This window comes from Kogia breviceps, chromosome 1 (assembly GCF_026419965.1).
Source record: "Kogia breviceps isolate mKogBre1 chromosome 1, mKogBre1 haplotype 1, whole genome shotgun sequence".
NCBI classification, from domain to species: domain Eukaryota; kingdom Metazoa; phylum Chordata; class Mammalia; order Artiodactyla; family Physeteridae; genus Kogia; species Kogia breviceps.
Genome location: NC_081310.1, coordinates 95,106,495 through 95,125,319, shown reverse-complemented (window position 1 = coordinate 95,125,319; position 18,825 = coordinate 95,106,495). Strand labels below are relative to the sequence as shown.

The following is an 18,825-nucleotide window of genomic DNA, read 5'->3' as shown; positions in this document are numbered from 1 at the left end:
AGGAGATTTGAGGCATCAGGAACATAGCCATTACTTTGAGGTTCTTCCTTTGGAGTTTGTTGCTAATTTCACCAATTCTGTATGAAAATTGGTTTGGACTTTGTAGGTGCAGCATTCTAAGAGTCCAGCCCCTAGTCTCCTGGCAGATATTTATGGCCATCACAGTGTTGGCAAACATATAAACATGGATGAATGATGATGAGATGGTGGGTGTTAATTTGACAGTTTTATTTGGTATTGCGTTTGGTATCGTTCTGGCATTCTGTAGTCATACTTCACTAGTCATTCTTGTCCCTATGGGGTACCTGGAGGAGCTGTAACACAGACCTAAATGCAGGGTAGGAACCAAGGCTCTGTTTTATTAATTCATAACCCTCAGTTTGTTTGGAATCTGCAGCTTTGGCCTCAATGGGGCCTCTGAGGCCAGCTTTCCCTTCCCTAAACCTGAATCTTTGGATCAGTGCCCATGGATATGCCTATATGAGATGAGAGGGACAGAAAGCTGGCCTAACATGCCCAATGGGCTCCATGCTGAGAGGATTTGGAAAGGAACAAAAGGCAGAGTGAGGCCCTAGCAGGGCCATTGTGTATGTCCCATTTGGAATGATGCCCCCTGGAGATGTGCATTTTTGGAGACTGGGCCTTGCTCTTAGGATGCAGAGCGTGCCTCAGTCTGGGGTGGGGGACACAGGAAGGCTGTCCTTTTAGCATGTAACCTTATCTACTAGTGATTGGGCAGTGTCTTGAGAGCCTAAAGGGTCCACTCCCCACGTGAGTGGACAGAGTGTAAATAGTAGGTGCTCTTACAGATTTAGTATAAGAGAAGTTAATAAGCCTATTATGTAGAGTTAAGTTTTAAGTTAGCACTGACTTTCAAAGGCATCAGGTTGATAATTGTAGAGAATGCTCTAATGATAAGAAAGTCTGAACATTTTTAGACCTTAGTCTAGAAGAGTAGATACTAGAAGTTAAGAGTCATACTGGTAAGAAATGAAACCTAAATATTTCCCCATCCCCGAAGGCTAGTGTGTCACTTTTCCCACGTCTAGCTCCACAGTTAATACATGCAGTTGAGGACTTGATCCCAGAACTTCTTGGCTTTGCGCTCTTCCCCAGCCCTGGGAGCAGTGCCTGTTTCCACAGGTCACTGTGGCTGGATTACCACAATGGCTCACCCTCACCCTTTCTCTTCCTTTTAGGGTTTGGCAGAGAGAATGGCCGTGTGACAATTGAGTATTATTCACAACTAAAGACTGTGTGCGTGGAGATGGGTGACGTGGAGTCTGCTTTTTGAAAACGTGCAGTGAAGCCAGTGAACATGGCCGGGCCTGGGAATAATGAGAACCGGCTCTCTTGACCGCAGCGGTGCAGCCAGAATGTTGGCCAGAATGGCAGAATGTTGGCCATTCAGGATAAGAGAATGGTTCAGTGTTACTTTTCATCGCTCAATCAGTTTCCTAAGTGAAAATGTGCGTAAGTGCCTTTTAGATGCTAATCCAGAAAGCTGTGATTTTCCTTAAAGCAAATTTCTCTGAAATCTTTGAGAGCCACTAGCACACTACTGGAGAACAGGGGGAGGGACCAGGATTGTTCTTCCACAGAGCCGACCCACTGACAGTTTCATTCCCTAGCTTGCTTTAAAGAACCCATGCCTTTAGAGGTTCCTGGGGGAATCAGCAGAGATTTCTGCTCCTTGACATTTTTAAAGACATGGCCCCTCGTCATTCCATTCAGAAGGCTGGCAGTCAGGAGAGAGGGCTTGGCTAATAGACGGGTCAGTTTGGTGTGAATGCTGACTGGCCAGAGCCAGCGCTGCGGGGATGGGGGAAACTGGCTCCAGTCCTTGAGTTACAGCTTGCTCTCTTATGACAGAAGAGTTTCCTTTTAAACGTACAGACTGTTTGTAATCCATTGCAGTATACTGAAACTAAATAAATCACACCATCAGTCCTTTCAGTGTCATGTTTTGAAACTATACATACACATCTCAGGGTTATAGGAGGACACAGGATAGGGCTAAAGTTAAACGTTTTAAGGCAGAGGATTTGACCTTCTTTGCAGTGAGTACACATGGGCAGGCTTCTCTTGCTGTAATGAACTTTCAGTGGCCCATTCAGACTTCTGGGCTCCATGTTCTTCCCAGCCTAGATAAACGGGGCCTGTCCTTAAAGGGCTATCAGATCATGGTGACTTCTCAGACTGTTGCAGTGATCCTCATCTTTTTTTTTTTTTTTTTTTTTTTTTTCCATACGTGGGCCTCTCACTGTTGTGGCCTCTCCTGGAGCACAGGCTCCGGATGCGCAGGCTCAGCGGCCATGGCTCACAGGTCCAGCCGCTCCACAGCATGTGGGATCTTCCCGGACCGGGCACAAACCCGTGTCCCCTGCATCAGCAGGCGGACTCTCAACCACTGAACCACCAGGGAAACCCAGTGATCCTCATCTTGCCCTCTTGTCTTCCTTTCATGGGAATAATTTAGATTTAATAGTGGTATTAGGGTTCTCCAGAGAAACAGAACCAATAGAATAGAACAGATACATATAAGAGAAGATTTCTTATAGGAATTGGCTTACGTGATTATGGTGGCTGCAAAGGCCCACAATCTGCTCTCCACAAGCTGGAGATCCAGGAAAGCTGGTGGTGTAATTCAGTCCATGTCCCAAAGCTTGAGAACCAGGAGTGCTGCTGTCTGAGGGCAGAAGATGGATGTCTCAGCTCAAGCAGAGAGAGTGAATTTGCCCTTCTTCTGCCTTTTCTATTTGGGCCCTGAATGGATTGGATGATTCCCACCACATGGGGAGGGCCATCTGCATTACTCAGTTCACCAGTTCAAATGCTGATCTCTTCTGGAAACACCCTCATAGACATACCCAGGCATCCCATCACCCAGTGAGGTTGACATATAAAATTAGTCATCACAGTAGCTAAGAGGTAAGGGATGATTCTTGTTACTGGGCCTGCATCTGATTATCTATTATGATGGGCAAAAACTGTAGTTAGAGGATGAGAACAATTGAATCAGCCTCTCTTGATGGATATTCGCACAGCGGGCACATACAGGATACCGAGCAAGGCCAACGGTGATCTCATCCTGGGTCTTCAGGGGTCCTTGTGTGACTTCCACAGTAGGAGCCACCTGGGAGAAGACAAGTTTCTGGCAGTCCCTCTGAAGAGAGAACAGCCAGGTAAAGGGAACCAACATTTGAATACTCCCTGCGATCCATCTGCTACTTCCCTTCTCATTGAGTACTCACACTAAACATAAGAAAGTTGTTAGCCCCAATTTTCAGATGAAGAAGCTGAGAATTGGAGAAGTCTGGACCACAGCCAAGTCAGTAAGTTGTAGAGTAGAGTTCCAATCCAGCTATGTGGGACTTTAACGCTTATGCTTTCTGCTCTCCTTCCCCGATTCCTAGAGCTTAACTCATTGTATTCATTTTGTATGACTGCTGTAACAAATTACCACAAATGTGGGGACTTTAAAACAACACATTTATTATCTTGTAGTTCTGGAGGTCAGAAGTCCAAAATGGTTTCACTGGGCAAAAACCAGGGTGTTGGCAGGGCATACTCCCTCTGTAGGCTCTAGGAGAGAATCTTTCCCCTCCTTTTCCAATCTCTAGATCTGCATTCTGTGGCTCACGGCCCCTCCTCTTTGTTTAGCAGCAACAGCTTAGCATCAAGTCTCTGCTTCCATTGCCTTCTTCCTCTGTGTAGTCAGATCCCCCTCTGCTTCCCTCTTATATGGACACTTACGATAGCATTGAGGGCCCACGGGATGGTCCATAATAGTCTCTTATCTCAAGATCCTTAACATAATCATATCTGCAAAGTCTCTTTTTGCCATATAAATATTCACAGGTCCCAAAACTTAAGATGTGACATAGCTGGTGGGGAGCATTATGCAGCCTACCGCACCCAGCATGGTCCAAAGTGTGTTCCAGGATGTCATTAACTATTGTACTTCACAAATTTACCTGAACAAAGATTCTTGTTTGTTAATGAAGCATCTTAGGAGAGTAATAATATGTACAAAATGCACTTAAGGAAACATGATTTAACCAAGAGGCCAGGCCTTCCTTTGATTTGGAAGAAGTTGTATCATCTAGTTAAATTCTCCTGGAGTCTCCTTTTTCTCTACTAGTATTTTTTTTTTTTTAATATTTATTTATTTGGCTCCACCAGATCTTTAGTTGCGGCACGCAGGATCTTCGTTGGGGTGTGCAGGATCTTTAGTTGCGGCATGCAAACTCTTAGTTGTGGCATGTAGGCTCTTAGTTGTGGCATGGGGGATCCAGATCCCTGACCAGGGATCGGACCTGGGCCCCCTGCATTGGGAGCGTGGAGTCTTACCTACTGGACCACCTGGGAAGTCCCTCTACTAGTATTTGATTAACTTTTGAAAGTTAAGCAGAAGGTACCCTTCTTTTTCCTTCTCCCATCTAGTATCTCCCAGAGGTAACTACTATTAACATTTGGGTGCATATCTTTCCTAGGATTTTCTTAAAGGTAATAACTGCCAACTAACCCTGTATCCTGATGAGGCCACGTGTAAATTTATTCAACTCATGTCCTTTTATATGCATTTTAAGATTTACTTGGTTGACAGCTTCCTGTGCTACAGCGTCATTTAACTGCTACGGATAGAAATGGTTTTGGAATTGTATTCATGAGAGAAAGAAGAAAACCAAGACCCATGTTGGCTTACTCCTTTGCAGTAGCTTAGAGTCCTGATCTCTGGCTTGGCTTTTCTGTGATTCCAAACAGAGGCAGTCTCACACTTGGGCAGGTGTTTTTCAGACAAAAGCAGTGGCCACTGGGTCCCTTCTTTCCTCCTGCTGCTCTTTATTTCTTACACCTTCGATCCTCTTGCTGCCTAAGGCAAGAGTCTGGCAGAAGGAAGGTGGACTACAGTTTACTGACCCCATCCACAGAAGTCATCCATCAGGAGCTTCCAGAGAAGGGGGGCAGCCCTGAGTTCCTTGCCTGCTTCTTACAATGGCAGAGTCTCCACCGTAGCTTCTCTGAAATGCCTAGTTCTGAGTTTGGCTTTCCTCAGAAGTAAAAATGATTCCTTGGTTTTTCTTATACCTAAAGCCCTGTCTTTGTATTTCTTTTTACAGTGTGAGGGGGGAAAAACATCAGCAAAGGGGAAAGAGGAGACCAAGTCTTAGCAGTTAAATGATGCTGTGAAAAACTATCAGAAAGTCAGATCAGCAGTGAGCAATCTCTTCAGAGTAAATCAGCATTCCTCATGGTCTTGCTTAAGGCCCTACTGCGGCTTTTAGTTCAGTTAGAACACAGTCCAAACTCCTCGCCGTGACCACCACTGCCCTTCTATGACTCCCGCCTCTGTCACTCTCCCTGTTCACCTGTGCGTTACTCTGCCAGGCCTGTTCTTGCCTCAGGAGCCTCACACTCACTCTCCCTCTTCCCCAGAGAGCATGCTTTTCCAGATCTTCACCTGTAGGCTCCTGAAAGCCAAAAACTAAACATTCACCTCCTTAAATCTGCAGTTGCTGCACACATCCCTATCCCACTACACTTTTATTTACTTCAAAGCATTTATCACTGTTTGAGATTACAAACTTATTATTTCTCCGATTAGAATGGAAACTCTAAAAGCCAGAACTGTCATGCCACTGGGCTCAGAAAGTTCCTAATGTTTGCGTAAGTGAACGGATTAGAAGGGCTGTGGTAGAACCTTGGTACTCAGTGTGGCCCAGGGGCAGCAGCCTGTGCTTGTTTGACCTGTGGAATCTCAGTTCTCACCTCAGGCCTCTGAATCAGAATCTGCATTTTAACAAGATCCCCAGGAGGTTCTTATGCATGATAGTTTGCCAAACACTGGTTTTAGAGCAAGGGTTCTCAGCTTTGGCCACATGTTTGAAATACCCAGAGAGAGCTTTAAAAATACTGAGATTCTAATTTAATTGATTCGGGGTGTGGTCTGCTCATCTGGATATTAAAAGGTCTCTGCTGGGGTGAATTTAGGGGACAGACAAGGTGGAGAACCACTGCTTTACTGCAGTGGTACAGTAGCCACTAGCCACATTTAGCTATTTAAATACAATTAAAACTAAATAAAAACTCAGGTTTTTAGTTGCTCTCGTCACATTTCAAGTACTCGATGCCACACATGGGTTGTGGTAACTACAGTGGACAGTGCAGTTGAATAATACTTCCATCATGTCAGAAAGTTCTATTGGACAGTGCTGCTTAAGAGAGGGAACTGAGAGTTGTTTTCGATTGAGTTAGAGCATCTTTGGAGGCAAGTGATATAGGGGTGAAAGGAAAGTGGGGCAAACTCTGGGGGTGTCCTTGGAACATAAGGTAACCTGGTTGCTGACTTTTGATGGATGAAGTTTCACCAGCAGGTGGCTCTCCTGCTTCCTACCACATCTTGTGCTGGAACCTGAGCTGGCCCTTGGCCACGGGAACATCGCGCTAGGTTTGATCCTCAAGAACCTTATACAATAAGGACAGGTGGAGGTCAAGATGGCGGAATAGAAGGACGTGGAACTCACCTCCTCCCACCAATACATCAAAAATAGATCTACATGTGGAACAGTTCTCACAGAATACCTGCTGAACTCTGGCAGAAGATCTCATACAACCAAAGCTGTAAGAAAGATCACCAGGTAGGACAAAAGAAAAAAAAAAGTAATTAGGACAGCACCTGTACCCCTTGGAGGGAGCTGTGAAAGAGGAAAAGTTCCCTCACTCTGGGAAGCCCCTTCAGTGGCTGGGAGATCAGCTGGGACAGAAAGGGAGCTTCAGAGGCTCGGAGGACAGTGCAGTAGCTGCATTGTGGTAGGCAGAAAAGAGAGAGACCTACACAGATGGTCCTGGCCATGGGCAAACTAAATAATGCAGAAGAATGAATAAGTGATCTGGAAGATAAAATAATTGAAATCACCCAGTCAGAACAGCAGACAGACAAATGAAAAAAAAAATGAAAGCAATATACGAAACCTATGGGATAATATAAAGTGAGCCAATCTACACATAATACGAATCCCAGGAGAAAAAGGGGATCAAAAATGTACTTGAAGAAATTTTGGTGGAAAACTTCCCAAACCTAAAGAAGGAAACAGATATCCAGGTATAAGAAGCACAGAAGGTCCCAAACAAGATGAACCCAAGCTGACCTACACCAAGATATCTAATAATTAAAATGGCAAAAATTAAAGCAGGCATCCTGAAGGCAGCAAGAGAAAAACAGAGGGAACCTCCATAAGGCTATCAGCTGGTTTCCCTACAGAAACATTGCAGGCCAGAAGGGAATGGCAAGATACATTCAAAGCCCTGTAAGAGAAATATCTGCAACCTAGGATACTCTACCCAGGGAGAGTATCATTTACAATAGAAGGGGTGTTGGGCTGTACCCCGCAGGCCTACAAGCCTTGTACTTGCCCATCCTTGAGACCAAAGAAAGATCCTGGAGTCAGTGATAGAGACCTCTGGTTTAATGGGTGGTGGATCTTTCATGTCTGAAGCAAGATCCTGGAACGACACCTCACCATGTGTGTCATAGTGGGTAGGACATGGCAGCAGTCTTTGTTCCTGGGGTGAGGGCGAGGTTACCAGTTATAGGGGGAATTGAGGTCAGGTTGGCTCATCAGTTACCAGGGAAACTAGCAGAGGGGCATGCTCCTCACCACCCTATTAATAAGTTATCATGGTGGAGATATTCTGATCTGAATATTAGAACAGTCACTGGCTGGGTTGGGGGCAAGTATGTAGGAAGGTCAGTCATGTGAGTAGAGTGTAGGTGAAGCAGGCACTGGTTGAGCAGGGGATGTACAGAGAGCAGCCATCTTGGTGGCCTGATCATACAGTCCACCGCTACATATGCTGCACAACCCTCACAATCTTGGTCTGCCCCTCTTCTATGATATCCCTGGGGTCAGGTATGTAGGGGGGCACTGCAACCAGATGCCACAAATACAGATGGCAGCAGCCAAATAGCATCAAGAGTAAGATCAGCCATTTGCCAGAATGTGGGCAAATTTTGGAGCCAAGCACTTACTGGGGTAATGGAGAGGGAGTCAATAGCAGCAGTGCCCTCTCTGGTTATAAGGAAGGTAAGGCCAACCCTGTTTTTCACAAATCCCAAGCAACCCCCATGGGGAGGAGAAGGCCCTGGCTCTAAAAAATACATTCTGGTGGAGTTAGCAGTTACCCCATGTTTTGTTAGGGGTGGATGCATTAGGTCTTTCCAAACAAAAAACAGTTAATGACACTAGTTGGACTTGTGTGTCCAGAAGCCAGCCTATTCCACTCCACACAGCATAGCCTGGGGGGGCTCATGGGCAAAGCATATGATGTGTCACATGGTAATGTTTACCGACAGGGTCCTTCTGACGTATTGGCATGTGGGACAGGAAGATGGTATGGGTCTTCCCCGCCCCCCCCCCCCCCCCCCGGCCACTGTCAGTCATCTCCACATGGTCACATTAGCCAGGTTGATTTTTCATGGAAATCCAGAGGAAGACAACAACAGCATCTTGCTGTTGCCATTAACCCAGCAATTAGACTCTTTTCTCTGTGAGGTTATTGTTGCTGCTCAGTCCTCGAATAGATTTCCTCTACTCAGGCTAGGGACAAAATGTAAGACACCTAACAGGCACAACACAGAGAAGATCATGACCATTAAGCAAAATACAAGCCGTATCCGTATTGAGATAATATCAACCACACCGGCCTGTCGTTTTTGTCCAGGTCTGTAATATAGTTCAGAAAACAAGTTTTCAGTAATACAGGAATGTGTCCAAAATCACACCTACAGTGGCCACCTAGGCTCCTCCAAACTGGCTGTGGTGGAATTCCTCAGAAGTCTCAGACTGAATTCCCAAAAGGCCTCTCAAGGCCTGGAAAGCCATACCAAGGTCTGCCATCAACTCTGCCTTGGGGGAGTCCCCTCTTGTAGAAGTCCCCCAAATATTGAGATTCCTGCACATGGCAGGAGACAGTCTTTCCCGTTCACCTGCTTGGAACCCAAGAGTCTCCAATTTCTGGAGGGACCAGGCAGAGAGAAAAGAAAAATGTTTCAATTCTACCCATAGGTATAGTTTACCAAATTGCTGGAAGTCATAGCTAACTTGAAGGGAAGGGCTTCCTTATATCTGGAAAACATAGATCAAAACCAGTAATACTCCAGACAAAAACCATAAACATAACCGTGTATACCAGTTCACTCAGTAACCAATCCTTTTAATTTTTTATGAAATCATCAGGTTTTCCATTAGCATTCTTTGATTTCTTACCCAGTCAGCAGTATGAGCTGAAACTTATGAGACCTGTACTTGTCAAAAAGTCCTTCCTATGAATCTTCTTGAAGATGGAGCACTTTTTTCAAAAGCATCAGAGTACAACGATAATTGTCTATAAATGACAGAAGACTTAAAAAGGTACAGTTAAACACCTGATTACAATGTAATCAATAAAGAAACTTGGTTACAATAACTAGAATTATGACTGACTATAATCTTAACCCTTAAAAACCTTAATCTGGCAAAAACCAAGGAGTAAGTAATTGTGAACTTTTTTCTACCAGCATTTCCTGATTGGAAAACTTATGCTTTAGTCTTCATCTCCTAAGAAGGCAAAGGTAGTTAAACTTAGACCCACCCAGCAATTAATGTTCCAATATTTTATCCTATTTGAAATGACCCAGATAGTCAATGAATTCTCTTCATTTAGTTTCAAGTTGCCAAAATCTGGAGAGACTGTTTTAGATAGACATTCCCAAAACATAGTAATTCCTAGAGAGTTTGTCCCAAATCTCTTATCTCATTTACATTTCCTTAAAGTTTCATTATATCAAGTTCTTTTCTTTTTTTATTAATTAATTAATTAATTTTTGGCTTCGTTGGGTCTTCGCTGCTTCGCGCAGGCTTTCTCTATTGTGGTGAGCGAGGGCTACTCTTTGTTGTGGTGCATGGGCTTCTCATTGTGGTGGCTTCTCTTGTTGTGGAGCATGGGCTCTAGGTGGGCTTCAGCAGTTGTGGCACGCAGGCTCCAGAGGGCAGGCTCAGTAGTTGTGGTGCACGGGCTTAGTTGTTCCGTGGCATGTGGGATCTTCCCGGACCAGGGCTCGAACCTGTGTCCCCTGCATTGGCAGGCGAATTCTTAACCACTGTGCCACCAGGGAAGTCCCCAAGTTATTTTCCCTGCTGACAAATTTGTAACAGATATATTAAGGTCTTATTTGACCTCTCATAAACCTAGGTACAACAGGAGTATTATACTTAACACTGATGACTCTAAAGACATATCTATATTAATCAAACCAACAAGCTTAAGTAGTTTCAATAGCAGATTTCAATTCAGTACTGAATATTTCCCAGATTGTGTGAACCTGAAATTCATTCTGGACAGTTTCTTTTTCTGAGAATTTATGTAAGTGCTTAATTTAAGCCATTTAAACAGAGCTCATCCACAAACCAATCTTCGCCATGCCATTTGGAGACAGAGACATATCATATTTATAAGGTACACATAGACATATATATATCTATATAGACACAGAGACCTCACAGTTTTCCTGCTAGAGTTTAAGAGGGTCTCTTTTTCCCCCTTCACTCTCAGGTAGATTATTTACGTCTCAAAGACACAGGAAGAGAAATACCATTTCCTTCTAGAAAGCTAATTTCCTCTAATGGCATATGCAGAAACCAGTTTTAGAATGTCAAGAGTCCCATCTTGGACATTTTCAGGGAATTGTTTCAGTTTCTGAATAGCCAATTCAGTTTAAACAAATAATAGTGATAGACAATAGTACATATCATTCACTCACATTCATATCCATCACTTTCAGGGGAACATGAATCAGCATTCAAGTTACCAGGACACCCTAACAAGGGTCAAAACCAGGGAGAGACAACAGGATTTGGACTCATATACTGGGGCACTCATGCACACACCCAAGATTAAAGCCAAACCAGTTATAAAAGGCTCATTTTGATACAATAGCAGAGCCATTAGGCCATTGTTCTCCATACTCTCTTGGCAGCCCTCATTCATCAAGGACAGCCACTACAGGGCCCCACATACTAGTGGATAGCCACCTCAGGATTTCCCCTGCAACTTATGGGCCCCATGTGTTAGTGGACGGCCACATTGGGATTTCTTCCACAACTTTTGTACCCCACGTTAGTGGACAGTCCCTGCAACTTTCCATTCCCTGTCCTTACTTCCTGATATCTCTGTGCTCACAGGAGTTTCCTGGGTCTCCTTGCTGGCTTTGTCAATTGTTGGGCTGCACCCTGCAGGCCTACAAGCTCTGTACTTGTCCATGCTTGAGACCAAAGAAAGAGCCCTGAGTCAGTGACAGAGACGTTAACGGTTTAATGGATGGGGGAATCTTACATGACTGAAGCAATGTCCTGGAGCAACACCCCACTGTGTGTGGCAGATGGGCAGGACATGGCGGCAATCTTTGTTCCTGGGGTGAGGGCAAGGTTACCAGTTATAGGGGGAATTGAGGTCAGGTTGGCTCATTGGTTACCAGGGAAACTAGCAGAGGGGCACACCCCCTCACTGCCCCTTTGATAAGCTATCAGTCATGGTGGAGATATTCTGATCTAAAGATTAGAACAGTCATTAGCTAGGTTGGGGACAAATATGTAGGAAGAACTAGCTGGGGTGGGGGCAGGTATGTGTAGGAATGTCAGTCATGTGAGTAGGGTAAAGGTGAAGCAGGCACTGGTTGAGCAGGGGATGTACAGAGAGCAGGAGAACAACCATCTTGGGTGGTCTGATCATACAAGGAGAGAGAAAGAATTTCTCAGACATGCAAAAATTTAAAAATATAGCAATACTAAATCTATTCTGAAAGAAATATTGAGAGTCTTCTCTAAATAGAAAAGAAGCAAGAATCTATAAAGGAAAGAGAAAATCACAATAGGAAAGTAAAACACTAAGCCAGTACATAGATTAAAAAAAAATCAAAAAATTTTTGTGCAAGTGATTATAACTACAATGAACAGCAAAAGGATAAGCATGGAGATGTAAAAGAGGATATCAGAACCATAAAATGTGGGGGATGGGAGTAAGAAAAATGTAGATTTTTTTCTTAGAATTTGTTTGAGCTTATATGACTACCAATCTAAAGCAAATAGATATAGTAATGGGTTAACATACTTGAAAACCAGGGTAACCACAAACAAAAACATACAATAGATTCACAAAAACCAAAAAGAAGAGAACTCAAGCATAATACAAAAATAACCATCAAACCACAAAAGGACAAACAGAAAGAAAGGAACAAAGAAGCAATACAAAATCAACTGGGAAACAAGGTTTAAAATGGCAAATTACCTTAAATGTTAATGGACTAAATGCTCTGATTAAAAGACATAGAGTGGCAGATTGGGTAATAAAACAAGAGCCTACAATATGTTGCCTATAAGAGATCCACTTTAGGACAAAGGACACAGATTGAAAGTGAGGGGATGGAAAAAGATATTTCTTACAAATGGGAATAACAAGAGACCAAGGGTAGCAAGATTCATATCAGAAAACAATAGACTTTAAAACAAGACTATAAAGAAAGATTAAAAAGGACACTATATAGTGATAAAAGGATCAATACAAGAAGAGGATGTTATACTTCTTAACTATGCTCCCAATATAGGAGCACCTAAATACATAAAACAAATACTAACAGACATAAAGGGAGAAATTGATGGGAATACAATAGTAGTAGGAGACGTTAACACCCCACTGACATCAAGGGACAGATCTTCCAGACAGAAAATCAATAAGGCAAAAGAGATCCTAAATGACACAATAGAACAGTTAGACTTAATTAATATTTTCAGGACATTACATCCATAAAAACCAGAATACACATTCCTTTCAAGCACACATGGAACATTCTCTAAGATAGAACACATACTAAACACAAAACAAACCTCAACAAATTTAAGAGGGTAGAAATGATTTCAGTCATCTTTTCTGACCACAACAGCATGAAACTAAAAACCACAGGGACTTCCCTGGTGGCACAGTGGTTAAGAATCCACCTGCCAATGCAGGGGACCTAGGTTTGATCCCTGGTCCGGGAAGATCACACATGCCACGGAGCAGCTAACCCGTGGCCCACAACTACTGAGCCTGTGCTCTAGAGCCCGTGAGCCACAACTACCGAGCCTGTGTGCTGCAACTACTAAAGCCTGCACGCCTAGAGCCCATGCTCCACAACAACAGAAGCCACCATAATGAGAAGCCCGCACACCACAAGAAAGAGTAGACCCCACTCGCTGCAACTAGAGAAAGCCTGTGCAGCAATGAAGACCCAATGCAGACAAAAAGAAAAAAAAAATCAACCACGGAAAGAGAAATGAGGGGGAAAAAATGATTATGTGGAGACTAAACAACACGCTACTAAAAAACCCCAATGGGTCAACAATGAAATCAAAGAAGTAATTTAAAAAATACCTTGAGACAACTGACAATGAAAACACAACTATACAAAATCTATGGGGGGCTTCCCTGGTGGCGCAGTGGTTGGGAGTCCACCTGCCGATGCGGGGGATGCGGGTTCATGCCCCGGTCCGGGAGGGTCCCTCATGCCGCGGAGCGGCTGGGCCTGTGAGCCATGGCTGCTGGGCCTGCGCATCCGGAGCCTGTGCTCTGCAGCGGGAGAGGCCACAACAGTGAGAGGCCCGCGTACTGCAAAAAAACAAAACAAAACAAAAAAACAACAAAATCTATGGGATGCAGCAAAAGCAGTCCTAAGAGGGAAGTTCATAGTGATACAGGCCTTAATCAAAAAACAAGAAAAATCTCAAATAACCTAACATACCACCTAAAAGAATTAGAAAAGAACAAACAAAACCTAAAGTCAGCAGAAGGAAGGTAACAGTAAAGATCAGAGAGTAAATAAACAAAAGAGAGTAAAAAACAATAGAAAAAAATCAAATCAAGAGCATGTTTCTTTTTTTTTTGGCTGAGTTGGGTCTTCATTGCTGCGCACAGACTTTCTCTAGTTGTGGTGAGTGGGGGCTACTCTTCCTGGCGGTGCACAGGCTTCTCATTGCAATGGTACCTCTTGTTGTGGAGCATGGGCTCAGTAGCTGCAGCATGTGGGCTCTAGGGTGTGCAGGCTTCAGCAGTCATGGTGTGGGGGCTCTAGAGTGCAGGCTCAGTAGTTGTGGCGCATGGGCTTAGTTGCTCCACGGCATGTGGGATCTTCCTGGACCAGGGATCGAACCCGTGTCCCCTGCATTGGCAGGCAGATTTTTAACCACTGCATCACCAGGGAAGTCCCAAGAGCATGTTTTTTTAAAAAGTAAAATCAACAAACCTCTGGCCAGGCTCACCAAGATGAAAAGAAAGAGGATCCAAATAAAATAAATGAAAGAAGGGAAATAACAATTGATACCACAGAAATATTAAAAACCATAAGAATACTATGAACAATTATATGTCAACAAATTGAACAACATAGAAGAAATGGACAAGTTTCTAGAAACATACAGCCAACCAAAACTGAATCAAGAAGGAGTAGATAATTTGCACAGACCAATCACTAATCTGCAATTTAAAAAAATCCCTGCAAAGAAAAGTCCAGGATCAGATGGCTTCACTGGGAAATTCTGCCAAACATACAAAGAAGAACTTATACCAATCCTTCTCAAACTCTTCCAAAAGACTGAAGAGGAAGGAACACTCCCAAAGTCATTCTATGAAGCCATCATCACCCTGATACCAAAACCAAGGACACTAACAAAAAAGAAAACTACAGGCCAATATATGAATATATATAGATAGATAGATATATAGATTCATCTATATGAATATAGATGCAAAAATTCTCGACAAAAATATTAGCAAATCAAATCCTACAAAACACAAAAATGATCATACACCATGATCTCGTTGGTTTCACCCCAGGGTCGCAAGGATGGCTCAACATATGCAAATCAAAACAAAACAAAACTGCTTAGTTTACTTGGAAAAAATATGCAGCTTATAGCTATTTAATCAAAAGTCAGAAGTCTTAACTATTGGCATAGAGAAATCAGGTGAACTGTTAATTTATAGTCCAGTTACGAGCATAATTTATCCTTCAGTGTTGATCACATGAAAATATCTTATTAACATCATAGTAATTCTTCTTTATTCAAAGTATATGTAATCTAATATGTACATATATTTCCCATTACCTGTTGGAGCTCATGCAATATAATCTATTGTAAAGTTTTCTTTGGTTCAACTTGTTTCAATGGGATAAGCCCTAAAACTTTTCCATAAAATAAGTTACTTCTCCCAATATGATTTGATTTTAAAAAATACAAAAGTCAATCGTTGTGACACAACACATCAACAAAAGAAAAGACAAAAACCACATGATCATTTCAATAGATGCAGAAAAAGCAATTGATAAAATTCAACATCCATTCATGATAAAAACTCTTACCAAAGTGGGTATAGAGGGAACATATCTCATCACAATTAACAGTCAACATAATACTCGGGGGTGAAAAGCTGAAAGCCTTCCTGCTAAAATCTGGAACAAGAGAAGGATGCCCACTTCTATTCAACATAGTATTGGAAATCCTTGCCACAGCAATCAGAAAAGAAAATGATATAAAAGGTATCCAAATTGGAAGGGAAGAGGTAAAATTGTCATTACATGCAGATAACATGATATTGTAAGTAGAAAATCCTAAAAATGCCACATAAAAACTACTAGAACTGATAAACGAATTCAGCAAGGTAGCAGGATACAAGATTAACATACAGAAATTGGTTGCATTTCTTTATGCTAACAGTGAAATATCAGAAAAGGAAAGTAAGAAAAAAGTCCCTTTTAAAATCACATTAGAAAAATACGTAGGAATAAACCTGACCAAGGAGGTGAAAGATTTATATCTGAGAATTATAAAACCTTGATAAAGGAAACAAGATGATTCAAAGAAATGGAAAGTTATCCCATGCTCTTGGATTGGAAGAATTCGTATTGTTAAAGTGGCTACACTACCCAAAGCAATCTACAGATTTAATGTGATCCCTATCAGATTACCCATGATATTTTTCACAGAACTAGAACAAATCATCCTAAAATTTATATGGAACCATGAAAGACCCAGATTGCCAAAGCAATCCTGAGAAAAAGAACAAAGCTGGAGGCATGACCCTCTCAGACTTCAGACAATACCACAAAGCTACAGTAATCAGAACAGCATGGTACTGGCACAAAAACAAACATGGATCAATGGAACAAAACAGAGAGACCAGAAATAAACCCACACACCCACAGTCAATTAATCTTTGATGAAGGAGGCAAGAATATACAGTGGAGAAAAGACAGTCTCTTCAGCAAATGGTGTTGGGAGAGTTGAAAAGCTGCATGTAAATCAATGAAGTTAGAACACTCCCTCACAACATACACAAAAATAAACTCAAAAGGGCTTAAAGACATAAATATAAGACATTACAGCATAAAACTCCTAGAAGAAAACATAGGCAAAACATTCTTGGATATAAATCATAGCAATGTTTTCTTAGGTCAGTCTGCCAAGGCAATAGAAATAAAAGCAAAATAAAAAATAGAACCTAATCAAACTTATCAGCTTTTGCACAGCAAAGGAAACCATAAAGTGACAAGACAACGTATAGACGGGAAGAAAATATTTGCAAACGATGCGACCCACAAGGGCTTAATTTCCAAAATATACAAACAGCTCATACAGCTCAATAACAAGAAAAACAAAACCCAATCAGAAAATGGGCAGAAGACATAAACAGACATTTCTCCAAAGAAGACATACAGATGGCTAACAGACACATGAAAAAAAAGCTCAACACTGCTAATTAGCAATGGATTAGAAAAATGCAAATCAAAATTACAGTGAGGTATCACCTCACACTGGTCAGAATGGCCATCATCGAAAAGTCTACAAATAATAAATGCTGGAGAGGGTGTAAAGAAATGGGAACCCTCCTACACTGTTGGTGGGAATGTAAATTGGTACAGCCACTATGGAGAACAGTATGGAGGCTCCTTAAACAACTAAAAATAGAGTTGCCATGTGATCCAGCAGTCCCACTCCTGGGCATATATTTGGAGAAAACTGTACTTTGAAAAGATACATGCACCCCAATGTTCATAGAAGCACTATTTACAATAGCCAAGACATGGAAGCAATCTAAATGTCCATTGACAGATGAATGGATAAAGAAGATGTTGGGTGTGTGTGTGTGTGTGTGTGTGTGTATGTGTGTGTGTGTGTGTGTGTGTGTGTGTATATATATATATATATATATATATATATATATATATATAAATGGAATATTACTCGGGTATGAAAAAATGAAATAATGCCATTTGCAGCAACATGGATGGATCTAGAGATTATCATACTAAGTGAAATAAGTCAGACAAAGACAAATATCAAATAATATCATTTATATGTGGAATCTAAAAAGTGATACAAATGAACTTATTTATAAAACAAATACACTCACAGACATAGAAGACAAACTTATGGTTACCAAAGGGGAAAGGGGATGGGGGAGGGATAAGTTAGGAATTTGGGCTTAGCAGATACAAACTACTATATGTAAAATAGATAAGCAACAAGGACCTACTGTATAGCACAGGGAACTGTATTCAATATCTTGTAATAAACTATAATGGAAAAGAATTTGAAAAGAATATATATATATATATATATATATATATATGAAACTGAATTACTTTGCTGTATACCAGAAACTAACACAACATTGTAAATCAACTATAATTCAATTTAAAAAAAAGAACCTTATACAGTAAGTATTATCATTATCCCCAACCTACAGCTGAGCAAATGGAGGCTTAGGGAGGCTAATAAACTCAAGGGCATATAGCTACCTGCAGGGGGGGATACTTGAGGTTCAGTATGGAGCAACGGTAGACTGGTATGGTTCTCTAATTTCCACCTATAACAGAACTCAGAATGTGTTTTTCCATAGAAATAAACTGACTCTTTGGAATGTACACTGTGGAACAGCAGTGAGTGCAAGCAGTACTTATGCCCCCTTTTTTTTTTCTCCATGAGACCAGGGAATTTAATAGAAACTAGCTTACCAGGCAGGGTTATTCTCTATGGCATTGATACAAACTGGATTCTGCCCAGCCCTTGCGTGCCCTGGAAGTGTGTTGGTGGAGGAAACAGGGAAATGAAAAGGCAGAGCTCTGGGTTCCCCACTTCAACCACAGCACCCTTTCATGTGTTGGGTTCCTTATAAAACTTCCTTTGAGCCCATTCTATAATAGCAAAATGACAAAGATGGATCGTATTACTTTGAAAAGCATACCCTGTTAAGACTTCAAACAAAGGCAAAAACCCAACTTGTCTCCATGTCTCCCCTGCCCTGCTTCGCTGATGCCTATACTCTGATGAGAAAAGAAACCTTAATAAGTTCTCCAATCTCTTTAGGTGCATTTCTTATCAAACAAAAACCAAAAAGGCAAAAATCAAAATAAAAAACAACCCAAACCACAACCCTAGCTTATTACAAATTTTTAATTATATTATCTTTTTAAGTCAGGAACAAAAAAACTACTATTCATCACCATCATTTCATAAAGAGACATTTTAATGTAAAAAAGAATACAAGTTAAAGCTTTATAAAAAGTCCTCATTTTTCTTATTTTGCTCTCCACTTGTGAAAATTTCTCATGAACCAACACTGATCTAGTCCAGCTTTCTTATCCAATGCCCTGAGGACTCCAGGCGGTCATCTAGCCAAAGCTGACCATCTTCAATTGCCGACCAGGGCATTCTATCCTTAAATGTTTTAGTTCCTCAAAGTGGTAGTGGGGTA

General features: G+C 41.8%; 1 protein-coding gene across 1 annotated transcript in view; it reads left to right on the top strand.

Annotated features, from left to right (window-relative positions):
- Window positions 1-1,950, top strand: part of ALDH9A1 (aldehyde dehydrogenase 9 family member A1) — a 29,457-nt gene extending 27,507 nt beyond the window's left edge. The window contains exon 11 of the mRNA XM_059054391.2: window positions 1,200-1,950. Within this exon, the coding sequence (XP_058910374.1) occupies window positions 1,200-1,294 (95 nt within the window). The 3' untranslated portion in view covers window positions 1,295-1,950. The remainder of the gene's footprint in view (window positions 1-1,199) is intronic.
- Window positions 1,951-18,825: the final 16,875 nt, after the last annotated feature.